General features: G+C 31.7%; 1 protein-coding gene across 2 annotated transcripts in view; it reads right to left on the bottom strand.

The window, feature by feature from the left end:
- The window catches only part of LOC126884147 (lateral signaling target protein 2 homolog), a 72,059-nt gene that overhangs the window by 39,839 nt on the left and 4,476 nt on the right, over positions 1 to 27,744 (bottom strand). For both annotated transcript variants that reach the window (XM_050650017.1, XM_050650016.1), the window contains exon 2: positions 2,020 to 2,298. In XM_050650017.1, the coding sequence (XP_050505974.1) occupies positions 2,020 to 2,298 (279 nt within the window). The remainder of the gene's footprint in view (positions 1 to 2,019; positions 2,299 to 27,744) is intronic.

Genomic DNA, 27,744 nt, shown 5'->3' on the forward strand with positions numbered 1-27,744 from the left:
CATCCGGGTCAGCGTTTGCTCACTATTTTACCCTGTATTATCAGTTGCAGTATACAATATTTTTTATCATGTCTCGAAATATAACCGAGATAAATAAATTGCAAATTGCATAGTCCATACTATCCAGACTATCCATAGACCATAGTCTACCTAGTAACTATTAAGTTTAAAAGTTAGGCTGCTGAATATGACACCCAAATATAGATAAAAATAAATATACTACTCGTACAAAGGGTACTTACAGTAATTTCTTAGTTATTGATTAAGAAATTCTTCTACTGAATATGGTCTTTCAGGTAGGTAGGCTTTTGTCATTTTACGGAAGTTGGGGAAAGATGTTGCAGATTTAAGTTGTAGAGGGAAATGGTTGTACAGTTTTTTGTGGAATATAATATTGATTTCTCTACTAACTCAGAGGTTGGGGTCGGTAAATAGACGTCAAAGGTAGAACTTCTCGTGAAATAGTCATGATTCGGTCTTGCTGGAAAGACATGTAGATGTTTACGAATTAAGCAAACAGTTTCTAAAATATATAAAGAAGGAAGAGTTAAATCCTGTGATCTCTGAAGTAGCTTCTGCAATGTGTTATTCTTCTGAGGCCAAACATATAAAAATAATGAGTTCCTTCGAAACACATCTTATAGCATAGCAAGCTGAAGATAATTTCTTCCTTGACAAATCGATATGAAGGGACTATTTAAGGTTGCTACAGTAGGAAAAATAAAAGAATACCAATGAACGAACATATAAAACACGCTGTATTTTCCTGTCACCGTGTCACACAAAAAATTGACCAGCGCAAATACATGTAATAATTATTATTAATTCAATGGTCAATTTTCTTTGTGACACGGTGACAGGAAAATACAGCGTGTTTTATATGTTCGTTCATGGGTATTCTTTTATTTTTCGACTGTATTTAAAAAAATACCAAGAAATTTTACAGAATCAACGGTACTGATCTGGCTGTTAAGAGGTAAGGGTTGAAGAGCTCCTTTATAAGATAATGCTACTGTTTTATCTCTACGTTAAACGAGAGCAAATTAGAGTCGGACCAGGTTTTTATTGTAAGTAGATCAGAAGTTATAGTAGCATGCAGAGTTGCAATATTTGAGTTGCTCCAAGTGATACTGGTATCATCAGCAAAAAGAAAGATTTTTCCATCAATTTTTAAACTAGTGATGTCATTAATAAAGATAAGGAAAAGTAGAGGACCCAATACTCAACCTTGACACCCCACATACAATGTTTTTGAGACTAGAGTCTGTATCATTTGATCTAACCAGTTGTTTCCTATCATCCAAGTAAGATTGGAACCAATTCAAAGAAATACCTCTAATTTCGTAAAAATTTAGTTTTTTTATCAAAATGTGATTTACACAATCGAAAGCTTTGACGTAGTCACAAAAACGGTGGCAGTGTGAAGATTATTGTTCAGTGCTTAAACGTCATGTAGTACAGACAACATGGCATCAGTGGTACATTTATTATTTAAAAAGCCGAACTGATTTTGTGATAAAATGTTATTTTCAACGAGAAAGGACGTAAGTCGGGCTTTTATGAGTCTCTCAATAATTTTGGAGAGTACCGGTAGCAGTACAAGAGGTCTATAAATGGAAGTATTAGATTTTTCACCACCCTTATGAAGAGGAATAATGATGGCTGTCTTTAGGCACTCTGGAAATTTACCTTTCTCAAAAGAATCATTAATTAGTGAGATGAGGACTTGTCAACACATTTTCTGGGAGATTTGAAAAAAAATTTATCGATAGACCATCAGTACTACAGGAAGATTTGCTTTTAATACTATTGATTGTTTGGATCAGTTCAGCTATATCAACAGCTTTATATTTTTATGTTTCAACAATTTCTTTCTTTAATTTTTTAACTTGGGGGGATTTCCCCTATTTCTTCCCCCGTAGATTCACCACTGTTAATAGTAGCAGTATTTTTTAAAATGACGTTCAAGCCACAAATAACAAAATGCTATCAAATAAAAACAAAAATATCGTCACTTACGTCAGCTCCAAACCACAGCTGTCCTGCCAGATTCTCCTGAAGGACGTCCTCCGGAAACTTCACCCTGAAATCCCTGTTGGCTCTCTCGTCCCCGATGAGCACGTCCATGATGGCGTTGGTAATGGTCAAGACCTTGTCCTGGGCCTGTCGCAATTGATTGACCAGTGTCGTGCATCGCTCGGGGTCCTTTCTGCCATCGAAGCTGTCCAGTTCGTTGACAACGTTGTTGAGCTCGTCGTCGGCGTAGAAAAATTGGGCCAAGAGGGATTTGTCGTCTTTCTGTAACAAATCAATAAGCCGTTTGTAATAGGATGTAGGATGAAGATAAAGGTTAATCTAATAGGATATTGATTATGTTCAAAATAACAGAGCTAAAAGGAACTACAACGTTAACGGGATTTTATTATCTCATATAGCCAATGGACCTCTAAATTTGAAAAAACCGCGGAGTTATACCATTTAAAGAGGTGCGTTTTTGAGAAAGGGGTGAATTAGTCCCTAGGCACAGGGTGAATTAGGGTGAGTTCTATGCACTTTTGGTACAAAGACGTCTACAGGAAAATTGTTCCAGGTTAAATTTACTATCGAAATATTACATTTTAAAGTCAAAAATATTTTTATTTACAAAAATATATTCAAAAGAAAAGCAAAAAAACAACACGAAAGAAATTAATTTTGATTTTTGCCCCATAACTTTTTTCCACGGGGATATACGTATAGACATTGCTTTATCAAAAAATAAATTACATCCTTTCTCTTTAGAATGACGTTTTTAGTAAAAGTCTCTAGGATATATATTTTCCGAAATAGAATTTTTCAAAATTCGCCGCTCACAGCATTTTTGGGCCATTTTCCCCATTATTTCGCAAACATTGTTCTGCATCTTTTTTTACGCATTTCTAGGTATATGCAATTAGTAAAAAGAGGAGTCAATTATCTTTAAAATGGTCTATTGTCTATTGTGTAAGGTTGCTTGACTATTTTGAAGCAAGTTATGCTTTTTCAAGGTTTTATACTTTTAATGATTTTTGATATTTTTTATGATTATTTTTTAAATTTCTCATTATAACTTTTTTTCTTGTACATTTAGTTATGGTACATACCAGGGGTGGCCAAGCTCCTTGATAATCCGAGCCATTTTTCAAAATTTGGAATTTTTCGCGAGCCGCAACTAAACAATTATTTAAAAAGTGTAAAAAGGTATTCAGTTTTTCTCTCAGTATTTGGATTTCACGAATTTTAAAGTGAAATAAAATGGTTCACATCGTTGTTTCAAATATGTAAATATTTCTGCAAGCAGATTACTATTTCTGGATACTTCAATTCTTCATCATCCTTCCATATTTACAAAAAAAGTGTTCCAAAAACACTGTCTTTAACACTCTGTCTTCCTTTGATCTTACCACATGACCTGCCCATCTTATCTTAGCTTTGATATGTCTGATGATGTTTTCAATACCACACACAGTCACCAATTCATCTTTGCGGCGCCTTCTCCACTCTCCTGTCAATTCATTTCTTTGAGGGCCAAATACCATTCTGAGAGCCTTTTTTTCAAATATCAGCAACTTATTTATTTCCCGCTGATGTAGAGTCTATGTTTCACTTCCATATATAACAATTGGGCGAATAATTGGCATGTACAATCTTAATTTAGATTTTATTTTTAACAGCTTAGATCTTAACAATGATGATAGGGAGTATAATGCTCTATTTCACACAGCTCTCCTTGCTGAGACCTCTTTTTATATGCGGTTGTCATACGTAATTACCGCCCCTCGATATTTCAACTCTTTTATTACTTCGAAGTGGTGGTCATTAATAGTTATGTTCTGCCTAACTCTTGGTCTTGAATTTTCAGTTACTAGCATGTATTTCGTCTTCTCTTCATTTATTCAAAGGCCCAAACTACCTGTTTCTTCCTTGAGTTGTGAAAACACCTCTCTCACGTCTTTTGTAGAATGAGTGAATGCACCTATGTCATCAGCAAAGGCCAACAATAGTTTTGATCCTCAATTCACAAATCCCCTGTCAGCTCAGATAATATTTTACTTATTAGGTACATATCCTAATGCCAAATTGAATAGCAACGGTGATAAGGGGTCTTCTTGTCTAAGTCCTGATGTTATACTTACATAGTCGTTTATGGTAGGGGAGCAAAGTATGCTAAATGTGCAGTAACTCGAGCGTTATTGGGACCTATTGGGTTGTGTAGAGTAGGTCCTAAAACCAAAAAAAGTTAAGTACAGTTTTCCATTTTAGTGGGCGCTTGCCATTTTTTTATTTAGTTTTCCATTTCCAATAATCGTTTTTTTCCGATTCTAACGCCATCTATCCATAATTCGAAAAAATGTTTCGAACAAAAGTTACTTATTTTTACGTAAGGAATCCAAATCTGCAATAAAAAATGGGGGCTCCTATTTAAGATTTTAAAGTAACCCCCTACCCCACCTCCGTGGGGGGTCGAGTTTGGTGCCATTCGATAGATTTTTCAAAAATATTGAATAAGTGTATTTTACAGTTTTTCGATCTGATGTTTATTTCGCGAAATATCGCGGGATTCGTATTTAAAATATTAAATTTACCCCCACTTCTCTTCGTGGGAAGTCGTGTTTGGTATCATTCGATAGATTTTTAAAAAATATTGAGCAAATATTGTTTAGTTTTTCGATCTGTCATTCATTTCGCGAAATATTCGCTTTTTTCTTGTGAACATTTGGGACCCACCCATTTCCTTACGCCCGGCTCAAATCGTGAGATTTTTGAAATATACACTCTTTGGCATGTACTTAACTTACCTTATCCTAATCTGACAATTTCGAGTTTTTTAAGGATTGATTTTTTTTTCGGGCCCCCCTTAACGAACTCCCCTGTGTTAAGAGCCAATATATGGTAGAGGTACATCTTCAGGGTACCAGGTTTCTCCCCATATGCTAATCTGACGCGCTCGAGTAACTGCAAAAATCCCCGCTTGGGCTCCCCTACCATTATATTTATTGTCAGTAATTGAAGACGTTTTGAAACACAAAAATTAAAAGTAATTCTGGTACATTTATTAAGAGCCACAAATTATCATTCAAAGAGCCGCATGTGGCTCCCGAGCCACAGTTGGTATATACATTGTATAATAGAAAAACGGCATATTTTCTTTACTTTAAAATGGTGTATTCCAAAAAAACCTAGGACAATTTTTAAACAAGATATCCGTAGGATATCCAAGAGTATCCGTAATATTTGAAAAAAATTTAAAATTTTTTATTTCTTTTTTTAATTAAAAGAATGTAATTGCATATAACATAATTTTTAATTCCAAATAATTTTTCTCAATGACTCTTTTCGATATTGTGAAATATAAAGGTACTTTACGCCTGACAGAAATTCATATTTTTTAACATACCTCGTAAACTATTGATAAAGTTTTATATCTGATGATTGCATTTTAGGTTTCAGACTAGGCAGAACATTTTATAAAGAATAACTTTTTTTCATAAAATCAATACTAAAAAAGTTTTCCATACGGCTTTCCAACTTATTGGGACCTAGTGTATGTGTATAATATGTCACACTTTGAAAAAGCATATCTTGTTTAAAAATAGTCTTAGAATTTTTTACAGTAGGCCATTTTAAAGTAAAAAAAAGAGCTTTCTTATTTTTTACATGATGTACATACCCAAATATACAATAAAAAAAGTTACAATGAGAAATTTAAAAATAATCGTAAAATATATCAAAAATCATTAAAAGTATAAAATTTTGAAAAACCATATCTTGCTTAAATGTATCTTACTTAAATGTAGAACAATTTAAAGGTAATTGACTTCTCTTTCTACTGAATGTACAGTTTGAGTATACCTAGAGATGCGTAGAAAAAAAGTTACAGAACAATGTTTGCGAAGTAACAAGGAAAATATCCCAAAATCGCTGTGAGTGGTGACATTTCAAAAATCATATTTTGGAAACTGTAAATCGTAGGGACTTCTACCAAACGCCAGTTTAAAGAGAAAGGATGGAAGTTTTTTTTCTGTGAAGCAATGCCTAAACCTATATCCCCGTGGAAAAAGTTATGGGGCCAAAAACAAAATTGCTATCTTCCATGTTTTTTTCTTACTGTTCTATTGGATATATTTTTGTAAAAAAACATGCTTTCGACTTTAAAATGTGATATTTCGATAGTAAATTTAACCTGAAACAATTTTACTGTAGACGTGTTTGCACTAAATATGCATAGAACTCACCCTAATTCGCCCTGTGCCTAAGGAGCACTTAATCCCTTTCTTAAAAACGCACCCCTTTAAATGGTAGCACTCCGCGGTTTTTTCGTATTTAGAGCTCCATTGACTATACGAAACAATAAAACCCTGTTAACGTTGTAGTTCCTTTCTAAAATACATAATAAATAGCTTATAATAGAAAATAAGGAATTTTTTAAACAAATCCTCAAAATAAAAATGTTTACACGAAATAGAGGAAGTGGAGGTTCCTAATGTGAATCTAACATCTTAAAAAGATGGGCAAAATGGCCACACGTCCAGAATTCAATTTTTTTTTAAATTTATTACGTTCTATGCGAATAAAAATAAGGCTCAGCTCAATTGTAACCCCCACTCCCTCCGTTACCGCCAAAAATGTGATGTTTGAGACTTTTACACATTTCTATTTTTTATAGACCTGTAGATTGAGTGTACATACCCTCAAAATCATTTTTTTTTCGAAAAAAGCGTTTAACTCGTTCAGTGCTTACGAGGGAAGTGTATCTTCACGAAGCAAGGTTTCATCAAGGGTGCCGACGACGCACGAGTGTCGGCAGTAGTACTGCGTTACTAAATGAACCATTTAAGTACAAGATGTAACGGGGTTTTATTTTTTTATATAGTCAATGGACCTCTAAGTGTGAAAAACCGCGGAGTGCTACCATTTAAAGGGGTGCGTTTTTGAGAAAGGGGCGAGTTAGTCCCTAGACACAGGGCGAATTAGGGTGAGTTCTATGTACTTTTGGTGCAAACACGTCCACAGGAAACTTGTTCCAGGGTAAATTTACTATCAAAACATCATATTTTAAAGTCAAAAATATTTTTTTTTACAAAAATATATTAAAAAAAAAGCAAAAAAAAACACGAAACATAGTGATTTTGTTTTTTGCCCCATAACTTTTTTCCACGGGAATATAGGTATAGGTATTGCTTCACAGAAAAAAACTGCACTTCCTCTTTAAAATGACGTTTGGTGGAAGTTTCTATGAATTACAGTTTCCAAAATATGATTTTTCAAAGTCCGCCACTCACAGCGATTTTGGCCCATTTTCCTTGTTACTTCTCAAACATTGTTCTGTAACTTTTTTCTACGTCGTTTTAGGTATATGCAATGTCACATATAGTAGAAACAAAAGTCAATTACCTTTACAACGGTCTGTTGTAGAAGATACTTTATAACTTGTACTGTACCTTGTACTGTATAACTATTTTTAAGCAAGATAGGGTTGTTCAAAGTTTTACTTTTAATGATTTTTGATATATTTTAATGCTATTTTTAAATTTCTCATATTAACTTTTTTTATTGTATATTTAGATATAGGTAGGTATATATTGTACAATAAAAAAGAAAGCTTATTTTCTTTATTTTAAAATGTTGTATTGCAAAAAATTATAGGACTATTTTTAAACAAGAAATGCTTTTTCAAAATGTGACATATACACATGAAATAGACCCCACTAAGTTCGAACCGTATAGAAAACTTTTTTATTATTAAATTTATGAACAAAATTATTCTTTATAAAATGCTCTGCATAGTCTAAAACCTAAGATGCGATCATCAGATATAAAATTTTATCAATAGTGTACGAGGTATGTTAAAAAATTTGAATTTCGCTCAAGGGTAAAGTACCTTTATATTTCACAATATCGAAAAGTGTTATTAAGAAAAGTTATTTGGACTTAAAAATTGTGTTATATTAAATTATATTCTTCTAATTGAAAAAAATATAAAAAATTTAAAATTTTTCTCAAACGGACACACTTGGATATCCTACGGATACCTTGTTTAAAAATAATAGTCCTACATTTTTTGCAATACACCATTTTAAAGTAAAGATAATAGACTTTTTTATTCCACAATGTATACACTTAAATGTACAAGAAAAAAAGTAAAGTACACCATTTTAAAGTAAATAAAATATACTTTTTTATTCCACAATGTATATACTTAAATGTACAAGAAAAAAAGAAATTTAAAAATAATCATTAAAAATATCAAAAATCATTAAAAGTATAAAACTTTGAAAAAACATAAACTGGCTTAAAAAGAGCCCTATAGTCTTATACAATAGACCATTGCATATACCTAGAAATGCGTAGAAAAAAGTTTCAGAACAATGTTTGCGAAATAATGGGGAAAATGGCCCAAAAATGCTATGATTGGCGAAACTTGAAAATCTTATTTCGGAAACTACAAATTCTGACTTTAAAATGTGATATTTAGATAGCAAATTTAACCTGGAACAATTTTCCTGTAGAGGAGTTTGTACCAAAAGTGCATAGAACTCACCCTAATTCACCCCTTTCTCAAAAACGCACCCATTTAAATGGTAGCACTCCGCAGTTTTTTCAAATTTGGAGGTCCATTGACTATATGAGACAATAAAATCCCGTTAACATTGTAGTTCCTTTTAGCTCTCTTATTTTGAACATAATCAATAGCCTACTAGCCATACTAAGCAGATTACAATGTACGCAGATAATGTAAACTTGATGGAAAGAACCACAAGAACCACAGAACTATATTGTATATGAGGCGGCGTATAAAACCACAAATTCTTGTCGAACGTCAGGGAGAAGAAAACCATGTTTTTATTTCAATGTTTCTATAGATATAGAATATATCTATATAAATATATAAATATAGAATTCTATAGTTTTGAGCTTTACAGTATCTATTTTTACATATTTTACATAACATTTTTTTTAATCATGGCACGCCCATGGTAGCATTGAACGCCCTACTACTCTTTTATTGTTAAACCATACCATTGTTGCTATATTAATTGAAATCTAACAAAATTAGTTCACGATTCTCTCAGTTGCAAAATCATCTGTTTATATCATTATTACAAAACCGTAAGCATATCAGTACATACAACTCTTTAACCATGTCCGGCATAATAATCATCCCACTAACTATTATTATACCGTACCAAGTTGAAATCTTCCGGAAATAAACTGAAATAAAAGGTATTCATGTCATAGGCGTATCTAAGAGGAAAATAAGAAATATACGGAGGCGTACACTAAAAATTTTAAACCTGATGTACACTCAGTCCAGTTGGACAGTGAATTAAGCAGGGAAGTGGGAAGCATGAATGTGTAAATAGGTCACTCGCGCTGACACTGCTCATGCCGCTGCCATTGCTCGGCGCTCCCTCAGAAGTCGGTTTTTTGGGACGGGAGTCAAAGGCACACGTTCAAAAATAGATATGTCTCTAAAAGCCCTCCCAAAACATTCAGCGAACCCTTATCTGTGTCTGCAGAAACTAATAAAACGGAACTGCGGGACAGATCTATAAAAATTATATCTGATAGCCAGGCGGCATCAAAGGCGCATGGGTCGAATTGGATTGACTTCAAATTAGTTTGAAATTGTCTTCAGAATCTGACTGGGATCCGAAAAAGTATCAAAGTAAGTTTACTCTGGTTGCCTGGACATACTGGTATTGAAGGGAACGAAAAAGCAAACCTACTTGCCAGGGAGGGGCAAAAGAACATTCATAGGCTCAGAAGTTGTCTTTTTCTGTTTACATATATCATACAGTCCTGGCTTCGCTTCGTATCTGTTTAGTTTACGAAGCGAATACGTTCGATAACGAAGCGAAGGGTCAAAAATCGAGGTCCTGGGCCTAATGAAAAGAAATAAATAAAAATCTGAGAAACTTAAAACAATAGGAAATAAATTCAACAACATTCAAAACAACAAACACGTTGAGATCTATTCTATCTAAAACTAAACCTAAGAGTGAACAAGAAAGAACAAAGAACTGTATTTATAAAATACCTTGTGAATGCGAACAATTATATTTAGGTGAAACATCTAAACCATTAAACGTTAGAATAAGTGAATATCGGTCGTATATTAAAAATAGAGAATTTGATAGATCTCAAATATGTCAACACGCATGGGATAATGAACATAGATTTCAGTGGAGAGATTCAAGTATAGTCCTGAAAGAAACAGATAGCAAAAACAGAAAAATCAAAGAAGCGGCTTAAATTATGCTAAATGAAACCAATTGGTCGCAAAATTCCTCGGTAGAATGCAGTAGGATGTGGTTACCCATATTAAAAGAGGAAGTCAATAGAAAGAAAATACCAGGATTAGTAAGTCAATAACATATTTATCGAGTTAGTACATATTTTATATTTTAGTATTACTTATTGTATGGCATTGTATCCATGTATTATTAATATTATTTATAATTTAAAATAACATATGTACATATTAAGGTCAGAATTTGGTATTAGTTTTGAGAGTAAACTAAAATAAGACCTAATACTTACGATGTCGGGATAGTATTACGAAGTTTTTTCCTGGTTTTCCCTCGTGATTTACTATGGAATCTCTAGTGCGAGAATTTTACTGTCACCATTGCATGTGGTTGTCTTTTTAAAGACAGATCACATGTTATGATTTTTTTTTGTGACGGATATTCTTGAGTTGGGGTTGATTTCATGTAATCGAATGAACTATCTTTCAATAAAGTCGTCCCAGGAACGCAACTCATAAATATTGGCAATATCATTTTAAAGTCGTCTACTTTAAAATGTTTAATATAAGTCTGAATTGCCGATATAAATGAGTCAGATTAAATAAATTATTAGAAGAATGTTTTACCAAGCAACAACATTTTTGTTTAATTCATTAATATTTTTTGTATTTTGACAAGGACACCCGATTTAGGCGTCGAAACGTTAATAAAATCATTTTTTTAGTAAAATTGTGGCTTATTTCCCATCAAAACTAGTTAACTGCAAAAATGCCACAAGAAAATAGCTTCAGAACAACTCTTAAGCGATGTGAAAAATACAAATAAAACACATGCAATTGACCAAAAAAATCGACAACTTTAACGAATTTTATCCCCCCATTTACCACGTCTATGTTGTCATGTTACACTTCATATACTTAGTCAAGGTTGGATCGAAAAATTAAAAAATTAAAAAGCTGTAACCTCGATCAGAATGCTAAAACAATGAGGTTGGTCTTTGGTAATCGATTCGCTTAACTAATTTAGCTAATTTGTGTTTATTCTATCCGAATATAGAGAAGCACGAAAATTCTAGGAAGTACATATTATATTATATTCTTCATTTAATTAAAAAACGGAATTTTATATCATTTTATAGGAGTTTAACGTGGTTTTGTAATACAATACTTTACGAAAGAAAAATCCCCAAAAGAATTATATGTATTATATGTCCTATAAGAATAGAAAATTAAGAAATGAGAAAAAGAATACACTATGAACTAAGAATAAACTATGAACTGAAATTAATAATTGACATAAAAATTGTTCTATCAATTTTCAAATAGAACCATGTAACAGACTAAAACTAGAAGGTACTTTAAAAATTCATAAAAAACTCATATAAAAGAAAGTGCTTCGATATTGGAACAATTGATTGTTTTCTTATCCTTTCTATGAACCTTTCCCCAAGTGATGGAACCAATCCCTCTACAGGGCGATTGATTGGTGGGGTAAAGCTCAATAGATCCGCTACAGTAATAGATAGCAATAAAAGTTAATAACAAAAATTGTAGACAACTTTAAGCTTCACATTTTAAAATTAATTAGAATGTTACAGAGTGTTCGATAACATCGTGGAAGTCCAAACTTATGTTTTTTTTTTAAATGGAACACCCTATATTTTAGCTTATATTCAAAACCTTCTTACCTTCTCCATTACAAAAATATAAAGGTCTGTTATATCATACAGGCTATTTACAAAGTTATAGCCAATTTTCTATGAAAATCGTAACAAGTTCAGCTCTCTGTATAAATAAAAATAAGCACAACAGCAATGGTTTATTGATTCCATATTTTTTTTGTTTATTGTCAAAATAAATAAAATAAATTTCTAGCCAGCGGAGACTACAATGCCAAAAATACTGTTTGGGGATCACGTATAACAACCACTAAAGGCCGAGAACTATTAAAGGCAATGAATGCAAATAACCTCAAATACCTATCTACTAATGAACCTACTTACTGGCCATCAGACATCAATAAACTTCCAGACTTGTTAGACTTCGCAACTATAAAGGCCTAGATATTAAAAAATGCAAGATAACCACATCTGATGACCTGTCCTCCGATCACTCCCCGATAATAATCACAATTCAAAGATCTTAAAAAACGAAATGCCCCTACATTATAATATAATAAAAAAAACCAATTGGGATGAATACAGAAACAATTTGGATAAACTAATATATCACTAAATATACCACTTAAAACAGAAAATGATATAGACGTCGTGACAGAAGACATAACGACAAAAATTCAACAAGCAGCATGGAACACAACTCCAATAATATACCGAGAAGGAGAAGCAAACGAACTACCCCAATCAATTAAAGATAAAATAAATATTAAGAGAAAATTGAGAAAACAATGGATGAAAAACAGAACACTAGAAAATAGAAGAAAATATAACAGAGCTACCACAGAATTAAAACAGACATCATCGAACAGTAAAAATGAAAACATTAAGAATTATTTAGAATCTCTAACCCCAACGGAAGCCTCAGACTACGCACTATGGAGGGCTACAAAAAAGCTTAAACAACCTCAACAGTTTAATCCTCCAATTAGAAACGGAAATAAATGGGCAAGAAATGACAAAGAAAAATCAGAAGTCTTTACTGAACAATTAGAAAAGTACTCCATCCATACGATCCAGAGCAGCATTCAGAAGATAAAGAAATAGATGAAACACTTAATCCACCCTTCCAAATGTACCTGCCTATAAAAAAAATTCTAGTAAGTGAAACCAGAAATATAGTAATGAATGAACTTGACATTAAAAAAGCACCAGGATATGATCTTATCACAGGAAAAGTGCTTCAGGAATCAACACCCAAATGCTTTAAATTACTAACATATATCTTCAATGCCATCCTCAAACTAGGGTACTACCCAAAGATCTGGAAAGTAGCACAAATAATAATGATCCCTAAACCAGGCAAAAAATTACCTATTAGCTAAAAAGACCTATTAGCTTGCTACCAACTATCTCCAAAATTTTCGAGAAAATATACGTCAAAAAGCTGAGGTCGATAACAGAGATGCACTTAATTCCAGACTAACAATTTGGATTCCAAAACAAACATGGCACTTTCGAACAAGTACATATAATAGTTAACAAGATTAACGATGACTTCCAACAAAAACGTTATTGTTCTGCTGCATTTATTGATATGTCACAAGCATTCGATAAAGTTTGGCATATTGTACTCTTCTACAAAATTAAGAAGCTACTTCCATATCCCCACTTCCTGTTACTAAAATCATACCTAACCAATAGACACTTCCTTGTCAGACAAAACTAAGAATACTCTTCTCTGAACGCCATAAAATCAAGGGTACCACAGGGCAGTGTACTCGGACCTATCCTGTATCTGTTGTACACAAGTGATGTTCCTACTACACCCACGGTTACAATAGCCACATTTTCGGATGATACAGCTTCTCTCTCTTCACACGAAGACCCAAAGATGGCATCAAGGCAACTTCAAATCTGCCTTAACAAGATACAAAAATGGCTGTCGAAATGGCGCATGAAAACTAACGAACTAAAATCTACACATGTAACATTTACACTCCGTAAAGAAACTTGCCCACCAGTACAACTTAACAACAACAATTTACCTCAAGCCGAAGATGTAAAATACTTGGGAATCCACCTAGACAGAAGACTAACATGGCGAAAACATATTTTCACTAAACGCAAACAGTTAGGACTAAAGCTAAGCCGTCTATATTGGATTATCGGCAGAAACTCGAAGTTGTCTCTAGAAAACAAACTACTGGTCTACAAAGCCGTTATAAAGCCCATTTGGACCTACGGTATCCAGCTCTTGGCAGCAGCTTCTAATAGCAACCTAAATATAATGCAGAGGTTCCAAAACAAGACAGATAAGGCTGATTCTTGATGCTCCATACTACGTACCCAACTACGTGATCCAACGAGACAGCAATTCCAACAGTGCAAGAAGTGATAAGTGAATATAGTGCAACATATCGCGAAAGAGTGTCTGATCTAAACATCCTAACGAGTTAGCCAAGCGGTTGTTTGAAGACTCACATGAATATGAAGAAAGAAGATTAAAAAAATTCAAACCAAGAGACTTAATTAATAGGTTTAAGTAATTAGTAATATACATATTTTTGTAAATAGTAACATACATATTGTAAATATTACAGGTAATGCCACGAAGTTAGCAATAGCTACATTATAAAACAGGGTGCTTAATGAAGCATCCTGTGCATGTCATAATCATTTATCAACAAAGACGCTTATTGTAATTACTGATAGATTGCAGAATAAAGGAGTTAAAAAAAATTGTCAAAATTTTTAAAAATGATTGACATTGCTAATTTTTTTATATCGAATACAGGGTGAGTCCAAACGCAAGTACATTATTTTCTCAGTACTTTTAAATGGAACACCCTATATTTTATATTACTATTGAAAAGTAGCATTATCGTACTTTAGTTTGTATACAACATTCCCTATGTCTAAATTTATTACTTTTCGAGATATTTTCATTTTTCAATGGACCAGTAGAGTGGCCACCCAGATCACCAAAATTAAATAAACTGGACTGATTTTTTTGGGGTTACGTTAAGAATGAAGGTTATAAAATGTCTCCAACAACATGGGATGAGATGAAAAATAGAATACAAAGTGTATTTCGAAGTGTTAATTTACAAATGCTTCGTAGTGTAAGTAACTCATTCACTCAACTCATTTTGAACACCTTATGTAATTAAATATATAAAATATTTTACTAAAAGTAGCTTTTAATTTTTTCAAAAATGTTGTATTTTGTGTTGATGTTTTTTATTGTAAAATTGTTTACTAATAAATTAGTTTTCTTTCTTTATTTGTTACATTTACATACAAAACTAGTTTTTAATTGTTTTCGGAAAATGTTGTATTTTGTGTTTGTGTTTTTTTTTTGTAAAATGTATAACTACTAAATTATTTTTCTTTCTTTATTTGTTACATTTACATACAAAAGTAGTTTTTAATTGTTTCAAAAATGTTGTATGTTGTGGTTGTGTTTTTTTTTGGAAATTTATTACTAATAAATTATTTTTCTTTCTTTATTTGCTACATTGTTAGATTGATTACCGGATTGATAATCAGTAATCTTAAATTATTAGTTTTGAAAAATTCAGTCATGGCTTACTTAAAATTTGGAAAGATTTAGACCCCTAATTAATAATTTGCTCTAAAAAATTAAAATATCTCGAAAACTAATAAATTTAGACATAGGGAATATTATACAAACATTAAAGTACGGTAACGGCACTTTTCGATAGTGACATAAAATACCCATTTTCCATTTAAAATTACTGAGAAAATAATATACTTGCGTTTTCACTCACCGTGTATTCGATATACAGAAAATTAGCAATATCAACCATCTTTAAAAATTTTCATAATCAACAAAAAAATATGGCATCAATAAACCATTGCTATTGTGCTTATTTTTATTTATACAGGGAGCTGAACTTGTTACGATTTTCATAGAAAATTGGTTATAACTTTGTAAATACCCTGTATAACATAACAGACCTTTATATTTTTGTAATGAATGTATGTTAAGAAGATTTTGAATATAAGATAAAATATAGAGTGTTCCATTTAAAAAAACATAAGTTTGGTCTGCCACGATGTTATCGAACAACCTGTAATATTCTAATTAATTTTAAAATGTGAAGCTCAAAGTTGGCTAGAATTTTTGTTATTAACTTTTATTGCTATCTATTACTATAGCGGATCTATTGAGCTTTACCCCACTAATCAATCACCCTGTATTTGTGAAAATTTTGAAAATACTTATTTTTAGACATATCTATTCGATCTATTTCAAGCTACAACTATTTTATTAATTATTTTGTTTAGAATAACCTTTTATCATTTGACAATATCATCTAGTTATGTGTTATTTACTTTGGCTATTTACTCTTTGATATGACCAGAAGAGAGATTAAGCAAAATTAGATTTGACATAATGAAAGTATTTTTCAATTGTCTATATTTAAAATATCTTGGGTCAATATTGTCTAACAAATAAAAAAAAAATAATTATTAATACTCTTTCCTACACTTTAATTTTTACAATATTACTTAATTGTATTAAAACGTTTGTAAAGGTAACTGTTTTGTTTTCTTGTGGCATCTCGTAACTTAAATTATTATATTTATATGGGATTACATCACAAATCTGAGAAGTGTAGTTGAAGCCTTGGATTGATATAAAATTCTGATGTATCTATACATCTCACAATAAAACACTGAAAAACGTTTGTTTTCTATACTTCCACAAAATTTATTACAACTATGTTATTACTACAGCTGTTTCGGCAAAGTGCCTTTCTCAAGTGATCACTTGAGAAAGGCACTTTGCCGAAACAGCTGTAGTAATAACATAGTTGTAATAAATTTTGTGGAAGTATAGAAAACAAACGTTTTTCAGTGTTTTATTGTGAGATAAAATGAACTTCCATCAAGTAACGGTCGAATCCATCAAGTATCTATACATCTTCAGCATTATCATCTAGTCTTCTGCATCTAAAGCTGAACATAGATCTCCTCTAATTTCTTCGAGGTATGTCGTATGTCAGTCATAACCTGATTCTTAACCATGCACCCAATTACCAACAATTATTTTGACATCATCTGTCCATCATGTAAATGGTCTACCTCTGCTTCTTCTATCTGCCCTTGGTCTCAACACTGTATGTTTTTTACTTTCAGTCATTCTAGCCCAATTCCACTTCAGTCATGCTATTAGTGGAGTCACTGAGGATTTTCACCTCCGATTTCGTTGAACCTTCATCGATTTTCATGAAAATTGGTGAGTAGTTAGAAGATACTTTAAGGAACAAAGGTGACATGATGCCAACTTGCGCTATTATCCTGGGGGTGGATGCCACCCCTTCTCGCAGGTGAAATTTTTTTCATTAAAAATAATACCAGAAATCGACAACTTCTAAGCAAAATTTGTTATATGAAGTTATAAACATAAATCAATACTTTTTGAGTTATAATATCAAAGATTTAAAAAAAAAACAATAAATGCTGTATAAAAGGTATATTTAAAAAAACCCTCAAAAGGGCCACATCAATTCACATAACTAGTTTTCGACTGGTTTACCATTTTTTCAATTTCACTTGCCGTCAAACTTCCAACATGTGAACAAGTCACACCCAAATTTCAGATGTTACCTAGGGCAAATTAAATTATATTTTAAACATCAAGGCTTAAGGTAGCTTTTTATACTTATGTTTCCTTAACGGACTACTTGAAATGGGCTTTGACCCACATATTTTTGTAAAATAGCATTTTGGTGGCTAATATGTACATTGCACGTAAGCACTGATGATGACTGGTAAACCAGTCGAAAACTAGTTATGTGAATTGATGTGGCCCTTTTGAGGGTTTTTTTTAAATATACCTTTTATACAGCATTTATTGTTTTTGTATCACATGGTATACAGCCAACTACAGGAAAACTTTTTTCCTTGTGGATTATTATCAAAGATTTTATTTTTTCTTAAAAAAATGCATGTTTTAAAGCTGTTTTTCATGTATTACTCAAAAACTATAACCTTTTGTAAAAAAGCTATTATTACCAAAATTAAAGATAATAAAAAATTTAATACACTCCCCACTTAAAGAACTAAACTAATGTTATTTCAAAGTGAGTTATGGGTAATTAAATGTATATTTTTTTCGACGAGTGCTCAAATCTAAGTATTCAAGCTTACATAACGGGAAAACGATGCATTTTATATAATATACTTGTTAAACACTTGTCAAAGTACTTCGGAATACCTATCAAATGAGCTCCAGTAGAAGTTAATAGCATCAAAATTAAGCAAGTTATGATGAAAATAAGAGAACCCTTTCGATTTTTTTAGGAAAAAGTGAAAAATAAAACATACGCCATTTCCACAAAAATTAAAATTCGTAGTAATTCTTACAAGAATTTCTTTAGGTTAACATAGTTAATGATTTCAACAATTTTGAGCGGTTTAGAATGCATATTTTTGAAAAAAAAGATATATTTAATTTAAAAAATCAGAATTTTTAAAATTATCATACTTTTCATTTTCTTTTGATAATAACTCCAAAAATACTCAATATACGTAAAAAATCATATATAACTAAATTTTAGTTTTTTCTGTTCCAAATACTTTATCCATTTTACTATTTCTGTAGCATAAAAAATAACCGAGATAGAAACGTTAAATATTTCAATTTTGCTGCGAGAACCATGTAACCGGGGCCATTTACCCTTTTATTTTTAAAAAAGTAAGAGGTTTAAAAGACTAATTTTGACGTTTTTTAATAACTCTTGGAATCAACTTTTAATTAGTTTTTAGGTGAACCTTATATCTTAAAAATTAACGAAGTTATTTACAAAAAAAAACAATAACAGTTTTTGGAAAAATTTTTAAAAGATACATTTTGAAACATTTTTGGTGCATAAATTTTAAACTTGTTAGAGGACTTATTTGATGGATATTTCTATGAACTTTGACAACTGTTTAATAAGATTATGTTATAAAATGCACCATTTTCCCGGTATTTAAGCTTGAATACTTAGATTTGGGTACTGGACAAAAGAAATATACATTCAATTACCTATAACTCACTTTTAGTTAACATTGAAATGTTTTTCTAGAAAGGAGTTTATTTGATTTTTTATTAGCCTCAATTTTGATAATAATAACTTTTTTGCAAAAATTTATAGTTTTTGAGTTATTTATGAAAAATCGGTTAAAAACATACATTTTTCTCACGAAAAATTAAAATCTTTGATCTTTATTAACTCAAAAAGTTTTGATTTATTTTAATAAATTTATATAACAAATTTTGCTTATAATTTGTCCCTCTATCGTATTGTGGGGTTATTTTTAATAAAATAATTTTCACCCTCGACGAGGGGTGGCATCCACCCCCAGGGTAAAAGCGCAAGTTGGAACCATGTCACCTTTGTTCCTTGAGATATCCTCTAACCACTCACCAATTTTTATGCAAATCGATGGAGGTTCAACGAAATCGGAGGTAATAGCTCATATCCACCTTCAGTGACTGCACTATATGTGCTCTATGGCATTTGTGATGCTTTTACTTCTTATTTCCTCTTTTCTAACCCTATCTCTGAGAGTCAATCCAAGTAAGAACTGTTCCATTTTTCTTTTGGGTTACTCTAGAGTTTGGTTGCTGTTGTCTGAGTCAAGGAAAATGTTTTGGTGTCATAAGTGATGATTAGAATCACATGTTGGAATGTCTTCTTTTTCAAATAATTTGGTATGTTGCTCTTGAAGATGTCTGATAGAGCTCCATGGTAATGTGATTCTTCTGTGCAGTTCAGTGGTTTTGTTATTCTTGGCATATTGAATTTCATGACCTAAATATTTATACTTATAAATTACCTAATAATCAATCTTATTTTGCTGCAGTTGACTTTTAGATTTTCTCCTGATACCAGATTTGTCATGTATAGTGTGTCTTTTGTGACTCCAACTGTTCCAGAGCTACCGTAAATAGTTTGAGACATAACATGTCTCCTTGTCTGATTCCTCTTTTGATTTTTATATATTTTGTATCTTTATGTAATCTTATCATCAATAAATAAAAATATCGGAAAAGAAATGAAAGGCAGAATTTACAAAACAGTCATCAGACCAATAATGACATATGCAGCAGAAACACAACCTGACACAGAGACACAAAAGGAGACCTGACACAAAAATATTGCTAAAAACAGCAGACAAATATCCTTCGAAAAATCGATTGTAAGACACTATGGCACTGACTGAGCTAGACGTATAGATATATGATGGAGATGCAAGGAAGAGAACATTAATTACTGGGTAACAAAAAGAAGAGTAGAATGGAATACCACATGAGCCGAATGACAGAAAATAGAGTAGTAAGGATAACGAGAGGAGAGACGGTACTCCAATAGGAAGACGATCAGTGGGAAGACCATGAAAACAATGGAACAACTTACTGTTGGCACATTGAAAAACCAGACAGAATCATGTCTATACAAACAGAAGAACATATTATGTCAAAAGTTTTTAGACTTAAAATATTCAATTAGGAAAATTACAAAAATTAAAATGTTTAAAGTAAAAACTACAGATATTTATAACTTTAATTCATAATTTAGCAAATTGTTGTTATTTATTGTTCACTGTATCTCAAACAACAAACAAACAGAAACTCCATGTTTTTATGTTATTCCCATATTCAAAATATAGTTGGTTCGCTAAACTCGGACACAATTGGCTAGTGATTTTAATAAGTAATTTTGCTAATTTAGTAAAATTGGCAAAAAAAAAAGAATTACTAAATAGTTAATAATTACTAAATAGTTAGTAATTTTGTCAATTTTGAGCCAAAATTGGCCAAAAACAAAAAAATACATACAAAAATGACGAGCCAGTTGTGTCATGAGTTTAGAGAACCGACTATACCTTGTTTTTCCTAAAAACCTATTATTATATTCTACAACATACATTGTTGTAAACATTTACCACAGGATAAGCACAATATGATGTATGGGCCATTCCACGAACATACGCCTGTTTTGGATTACTTCGACAACGAATATTTTATTGTGCAAAATAAGAAGTACGAAAGTAAATGGCGCTAATAATTATTCCAATAAACAACAATGTAATTTGCTATTTACTTTCGTTCTTCTTATTTTGCACAGTAAAATATTCGTTGTCGAAGTAATCCAAAATAGACGTATGTTCGTGGAATAGGGTATAATACACAAGATTAGAAAGTGTAGAAAATCACAAATACAAATTCACTTATAATTCATGACATTTGCAACACATTGTATGTCTTTGTTTTACTAATCAACAACAGGGCCGGAGGGGGGCAAGTTGGGCAGCTGTCCAGGGTCCCACTTTGCGGAGGGGTGCTCACAAAACCCTAAATGTAAAAAAATCAGCACATTATTCAAGAATAATTTTTGTCAATCAATTGATTGATATTTCATTACATGGAAGGTTTCACTCCTGTTGAAGGGTTTCTCATATTTTTGCCAAATCACAGTTAGGTATACAGTAGAATATATATTATTTAATTCTCTAATGACGTTATTACAAGAACATGATATCGTTTTAAAAAACTGCAGGGACAGTCCTACGACAACGTGTCAGTTATGAGTGAAAAATACAATGGTGTTCAGGCTAAAATTAGAGCATATAATATTTTGGCATTGTGGATTCTGTGTGCTGGCCACTCTCTAAATTTAGTTGCAAAAGCTGTAGCTGAGTAAATACTACTACATGGTCATCTAGAAGTAATGCCATAAAAGCATTAGTTAAAGGTTATAATCAGATTAAAGGATCATTATCAAAAATTTCAGAAGATTATGAGCAACAATTTAAAACTTGTAGCAATGCAAATGGTTTGTATAATCGAATGTGTTTACTGGAAACAGGAATATTTGCAATATTTTGGAACGAAATCTTAGAGAGGACAAGCAGCACGAGTCATATTCTCCATGATCCAAATATTGGCCTTAATTCCGGAGTGGAGGCACTCAGGTAGATTAGTTTGGAAAATTTAACTCCCAACGAAATTGAAGTTCACTCACTGAAGCTTACCAACATTTGTAGCAATGATTTAGATGAAAACTTAGGTGTCTAACTGGTACAATTTGTAGAATTTTTCAATTCGTTTAAAGAGAAAATCGACTTATCAAATATAAGTAAAAAACTGCAAGTGTACCGACTGCTAAAAGAATAGAATGAGAATGATGCGTTTCCAAACGTTGAGGTGACACTTTGTTTAAATTTAGTTCTGATGCTAACTAACTGCAGTGGAGTGAGATCGACTTCAGTCTATTATGGGCCAAAAGCGTTTGAATCAACTCTATAATGAGCATTGAACACATGTCTTAAAGCAACTAGACATGCCCGACATAATCAAGGAATTTTTAATTAAAAAATCACGAAAAGTACCCAGACTTTAACCATACATCTTACTATGTTTATTTTACTGTAACAAGATACAGCTCTTATATTTTTTATTATTTAAAAATATGTTATAAAAGTAGATCAACATTTTTTTTTAGTTTTTAAAAGGGAAAACCAGGTAGTTGGTTGTATACTTACCATAGTTATAACTAGAGACTGGAAAATATGCACTAAAAAATGTCTAAAATATGCATGCAATATGCATTTTAAAACAAGCTGAATATGCACAATTAACATGCAAATATGCATTTATATATGCACTTATTTTTATATGAATAATTTTATGGTTTACGTTAAATACATAAATAAATAAAAAATAATAAAAATAAATAAATAGGTTTGAATTTAAACCAAATTGTATTATTATTTCTTAATATATTTTTTTAACTTCAGGTTTTGTGACAAATAAAACGGCAAAATATTTTATTTTGACCACAAGATAAATAAGAGTACAATAAAATAAATGTACATATTTTTATTGTTACAATATTGATTCATATTTTCTAAACTAATATTATAAAAAGAGTACAATAAAACAAATTTACATATTTTTATTGTTACAATAAATAATCATATATTGATTCATATTTTCTAAACTAATATTATGTCTTCTATCTGTTAATATTTGTTTATAGGCAGAAAAAGATCTCTCAACGTCACAAGATGTAATTGGGGCATATTTAAACTTTGCTATTAGAGACGGATCCATATTAATATTTTCATCGAAGTTTCCAAAATTGATTATATTATTTATTGAACGCAATAAAGTGAAACCCTCATTTTTGTTTAAAACGTCATCAAGTTTATCTTTAATTTTTACTCCAATTTCCCCATTCAGATTTGTTATTTTCTGTTTAACCGAATCAACAATAGACATACTATTGTGAAGACATAAATTTTGAGCCTCTAATTTTGTAATTGAACTTTCAATGATATCGAAATTCGATTTTATATACAACAATTGATTTTTAATAGACTTTTCTTTAAAAATATTTTGACAGTTATCAATAGCGGTACAAGTCGGATCAAAACTTGAAATAACGCTTTTGATGTCGTCGTAGTGTTCAGATAAAAATATAGCACTTTTAAGCCAAGTTCCCCATCTGGTTAATACTGGTTCTGGTGGTAAAGGAATATCGGGAAGCATCTCCCTATATACCTGTACACGTAGTGGTGCTTTCAGAAATACTTTTTTTACATTATTTATTAAGGTGTTTACATTGGGAAATTCAATTCTAACTTTCTCTGCAACTCTGTTTAGGCCGTGCGCCAAACATGTACAGTGAATTAAATTAGGGAAAAAGATTTTAAGATTGGATGCAGCTTTCATCATATATGAGGCGGCATCACTAAGCATTAATAATATTTTTTCAAATGGTACTTGATCAGGTAAAAAAAAATTTGTTAGGGATTCGTTAACAAATCTAGCTATTGTAGCATAGTTTGTTTTTTCCAAACATTTTACACTAATTAAGTATGAGTTTTTAAAATCGCCAGAGTCGTTAAGAACTCCAACAATTAGATTCGCAATTTGTCGACCCTTTGTATCCGTTGTTTCGTCGACGGAAATCCAAAGATATTCGGCTTTTAACTGATTTTTAATACTCGTCATCACATCTTTGTAACATGCACTGACATATTTTTTCCGAAGAGTTGAAGAACTTCGTATTTGAGCTGGTTTATCTTTAATCTTGCAATAAGTTTTTAAAAAGTTTTGACACGATTTATGTTCTAACTTGTGCAGAGGGATATTGTAGTTCAAAAAAAAATGGCATAAATCCTTTGCAAAGGTTTCTTGCCCAACTGACGTATTCTGAATCTGCAAACTGTTCTGTAGAATCTGCTGGCGAGGTTTATTATCATTTTTTGATAGCTTAGTTTGGTGAAGTGAAGTTTTTATGTGTTGAACTACTTGGAATTTCTTTTGACATGGAATCTGGAATATAATGATAATGATGTTTTAGATGTTTTCGTAAATAGATACCTACATTAAAATGATCAAACTTTTTAAACCTCCCCCAATTTTTTTTATTTCTCAAAGTGAAATTGAAATCGTCAAACAATAAAGTACAGTCAGTGTACCGTAGTATACAGGGTGGGCCACTCTCAACACCTCGCTCTGTATAAGCCAAACCGTTGCGAACTTTAAAAAACAGTTTTTGAAGAAATGGGACGGTTTGTCATTTTAGAATAGACAGACACATAGATGTGCAAAGAAGTTTGATAAGTTTAAAAATCTATTGAAGTGGAGAACTTACCTTTTTATCACAAATGGTGCAAAACATACTTTCACTGTCGATAACTTTTAGATGATTGTTACTTCCAATCCAACTTCTGAGAAGACTTGATTTTTCCCTTGCTACTTTAGGCATTTTCACAATAATAATAAAATGATTTTTTTACACAGTATAGTCAATAACTTGCAATCACAAAAGTTGAATAATCGGCGATTGATTTAAGACTAACCATTCATAAAATAAAATAATCTATCCTACCCTTAAAATGCTTAAAATTTCGTTTTGGTTGGTTTTCCCAGAATAATTCATAGTTGGCCGACACCAGCAGAAAGTACAGGTAATATTTGTAATGTTATTCAAAATATAATCGGTATTTACTTAGGTAATTTGTAAATTCTGAGAAGTCTATAAATCTTAAATATCCGGATAATGATACCTGCAGCTATAAATAACGCCCATTATGTTTATGGGTACAACAACAAAGGAGCTTAACAGCAAAATATTTACTTTCACATTTTATTTTAATGGATGTTGATGTTACTAATATATACCTTATTTTTAAATGGGGTAGAGTAAATTCCCATCAAAATATGCATTTATATGCTCTTAAATCTCCAAATATGCAAGGCATATGCATTTATGAAAAACATGAGAAATATGCAGCATATATATGCATATGCATTTTGCATATAATCCAGTCTTTAGTTATAACAACCATTTTTTAATGGTAGGAGGTAGGGCCCCTACTCATAGGCGCCCATACACACGGGCAGGGGGGGGGGCGTGGCCCCCCTAGCTTTTCGGGAAAGACCAAAAATTAAATTTATATTACATAAACGTATTTTTGTCAAAAAATTATTGGATAATTTTGAGAGATAAATTGGAAACAACATATTTATTAATAAAAAAATTCACATATTGGGTAATTAATAGTTTAACAGAAAATCTGTGTCTGCGACAGCAGTCTATATGGAATGTGCATAATACACATTTCGCACAGTCACGGTATGCTATTAACGAAAACATTGAAAAAGATTAGAAACGTGGGAACATAATATATACTGTAATCGACAACCAAAATTACAATTTAAATGAATCATTTAAAAAGAAAATCATATCAGCAAGAAATCCGATCTCTGACTGATAATCACTAATGAGCCATTTGTCTTTAGAACTGGCACTATAAAGATAAAGTTTATAAAAAGTTTATATTAAGTTTTGTGTACACCGAATAGACCCATCTTCATAAGCAGAAATAAATTCATATTGAAAAATAATTTTTAAAATTGATTGAAAATAGTCAAATTTTAGTTTGCAAAAGTATTTTTTTAGTAAGTAGATTATTTTAAAGTGTATGTGTAACTGTGTAAGTGTTATGATGAACAGAACAACTTTATTTAAATGAAAAACAGGTGATCTTTCATGACGAATGAGTGTTATATACAGGGTGTCCCAAAAGTAGGGGAAAGGTCGAATAATTCACGAAATGAACATCGGATCGAAAAACTGAAAAATATGTGTTAAATATTTCTCAAAAATCTATGCGATGACACTAAACAAGTCCACCACTTCAACCCCTGGGTGTGAAGCGGGAGGTAACTTAAAAATCTTAAATGGAACCCCTAATTTTTTTTGCAGATTTGGATTTTCCTTGTAAAAATAAGCAAATTTTATTCGAGCCATTTTTCAAATTGTGGATAGAGAGAGTTATAATCGGAAAAAACCATATATCGTGATACCATAGCAAAATTATAGAAATGGTCTAATATCTCGAGAAATATACTTCCAAATGAAAAACTAAAAAACATGTGTTTAATATTTTTCAAAAATCTATAGAATGACACCAAACAGGATTTTTTATTCCACACTCTGGAGGTGGGGGTGAGAGTTAACTTTAAAATCTTAAATAGGAACCCCCATTTTTTATTGCAGATTGAGTTTCCTCCTCAAAAAATAAGTAACATTTATTCGAAACTTTTTTTAGAATTGTTGACGGATGGCGCTATAATCGGAAAATGCGATTTTTTTGCGCTATCTATCAATGATTCTAAAAATGTTTGGAATATATGTGACTTATTTTTCATAAGGATTCTAAATCTGCAAAAATAAAGGGGGCTCATTTTTAAGATTTTAAAGTAAAAACTTGGTTCGACACATACTCATGGTTAGTCTACTCGCCAAAGTCGAAGGCAGGGCTTTGCAAGCATTGTATTCTTTTCAAACGGGTTTTAAAGAGAGGCGCAACTTTTGTTGTACCCATGACATTTCCATTTAAAAACTTGATCTAGTATTTAAATGTATGAATAATTTCTCACAACAGGGTTCAAACTAGGCTTTTTAGGTGGTTTAAACTACAGTAGATTCCCTCTATAACGAGAACTGAAATGGTGGACTAATTATCTCGTTATAAGCGGATCTCGTTATAACAAACAACAATAATATTATGCCTTGTTTTGATGCCTCTTATGTAGTTTATTAGGTGTCGATGGTCAACCTGAACAGTAAACAATGAGACTTCGCCGTCATAAATTGTAAATTTCCTACAATATTCAATATCGGTCGATAAACAGGCAGAAGTTTATTACAGGTTGCCGAGGTTATTACAGCACTGGCCTCGATAATAAGTCAGATGTTGGGCATTTCTATGTACAGGCAGTTGGGGCATTTATTTATTTATGACCATTACAACCCTAAAAACAGGTAGACACGTATTATTCGATTTCAATTTTCCTCGTTGTAACCGAATATGCCTAGTTATAGAGCATTATAGTTCAATAGGAATTTCATGGGACACCTAATGTACCTCGTTATAAGCGAAACCTCGTTATATCCGTGTTCGTTATAGAGAGAGTATACTGTATATATTGTCATCCGAAAGATACAAAATGTAATGTGCAACATCTTCAAGTTTGGCCCCCCCTAAAAATTTTTATATGGGCGCCCTTGCCCCTACTGCCTTAAATCCGGCTCTGATCAACAATGAGTTTTGTTAAAATGTTATTTATAATAGTTTCTCTGGTCTTAAACTGGCAATCTTTTATAAAAAAAACCCTCGTGGCATGCATATTTATTGATCAAAACATCTCTGTGGGTTTTATCATTCAGGGTTTTCCTACTATTATGAATTTCCAGCTGATGGAGGTAGATAAATGAGCAAAAAACTGGTATTTACAATGATCTGTGACAACTTGTA

The sequence above is a fragment of the Diabrotica virgifera genome, chromosome 4 (genome assembly GCF_917563875.1).
Source record: "Diabrotica virgifera virgifera chromosome 4, PGI_DIABVI_V3a".
NCBI classification, from domain to species: domain Eukaryota; kingdom Metazoa; phylum Arthropoda; class Insecta; order Coleoptera; family Chrysomelidae; genus Diabrotica; species Diabrotica virgifera.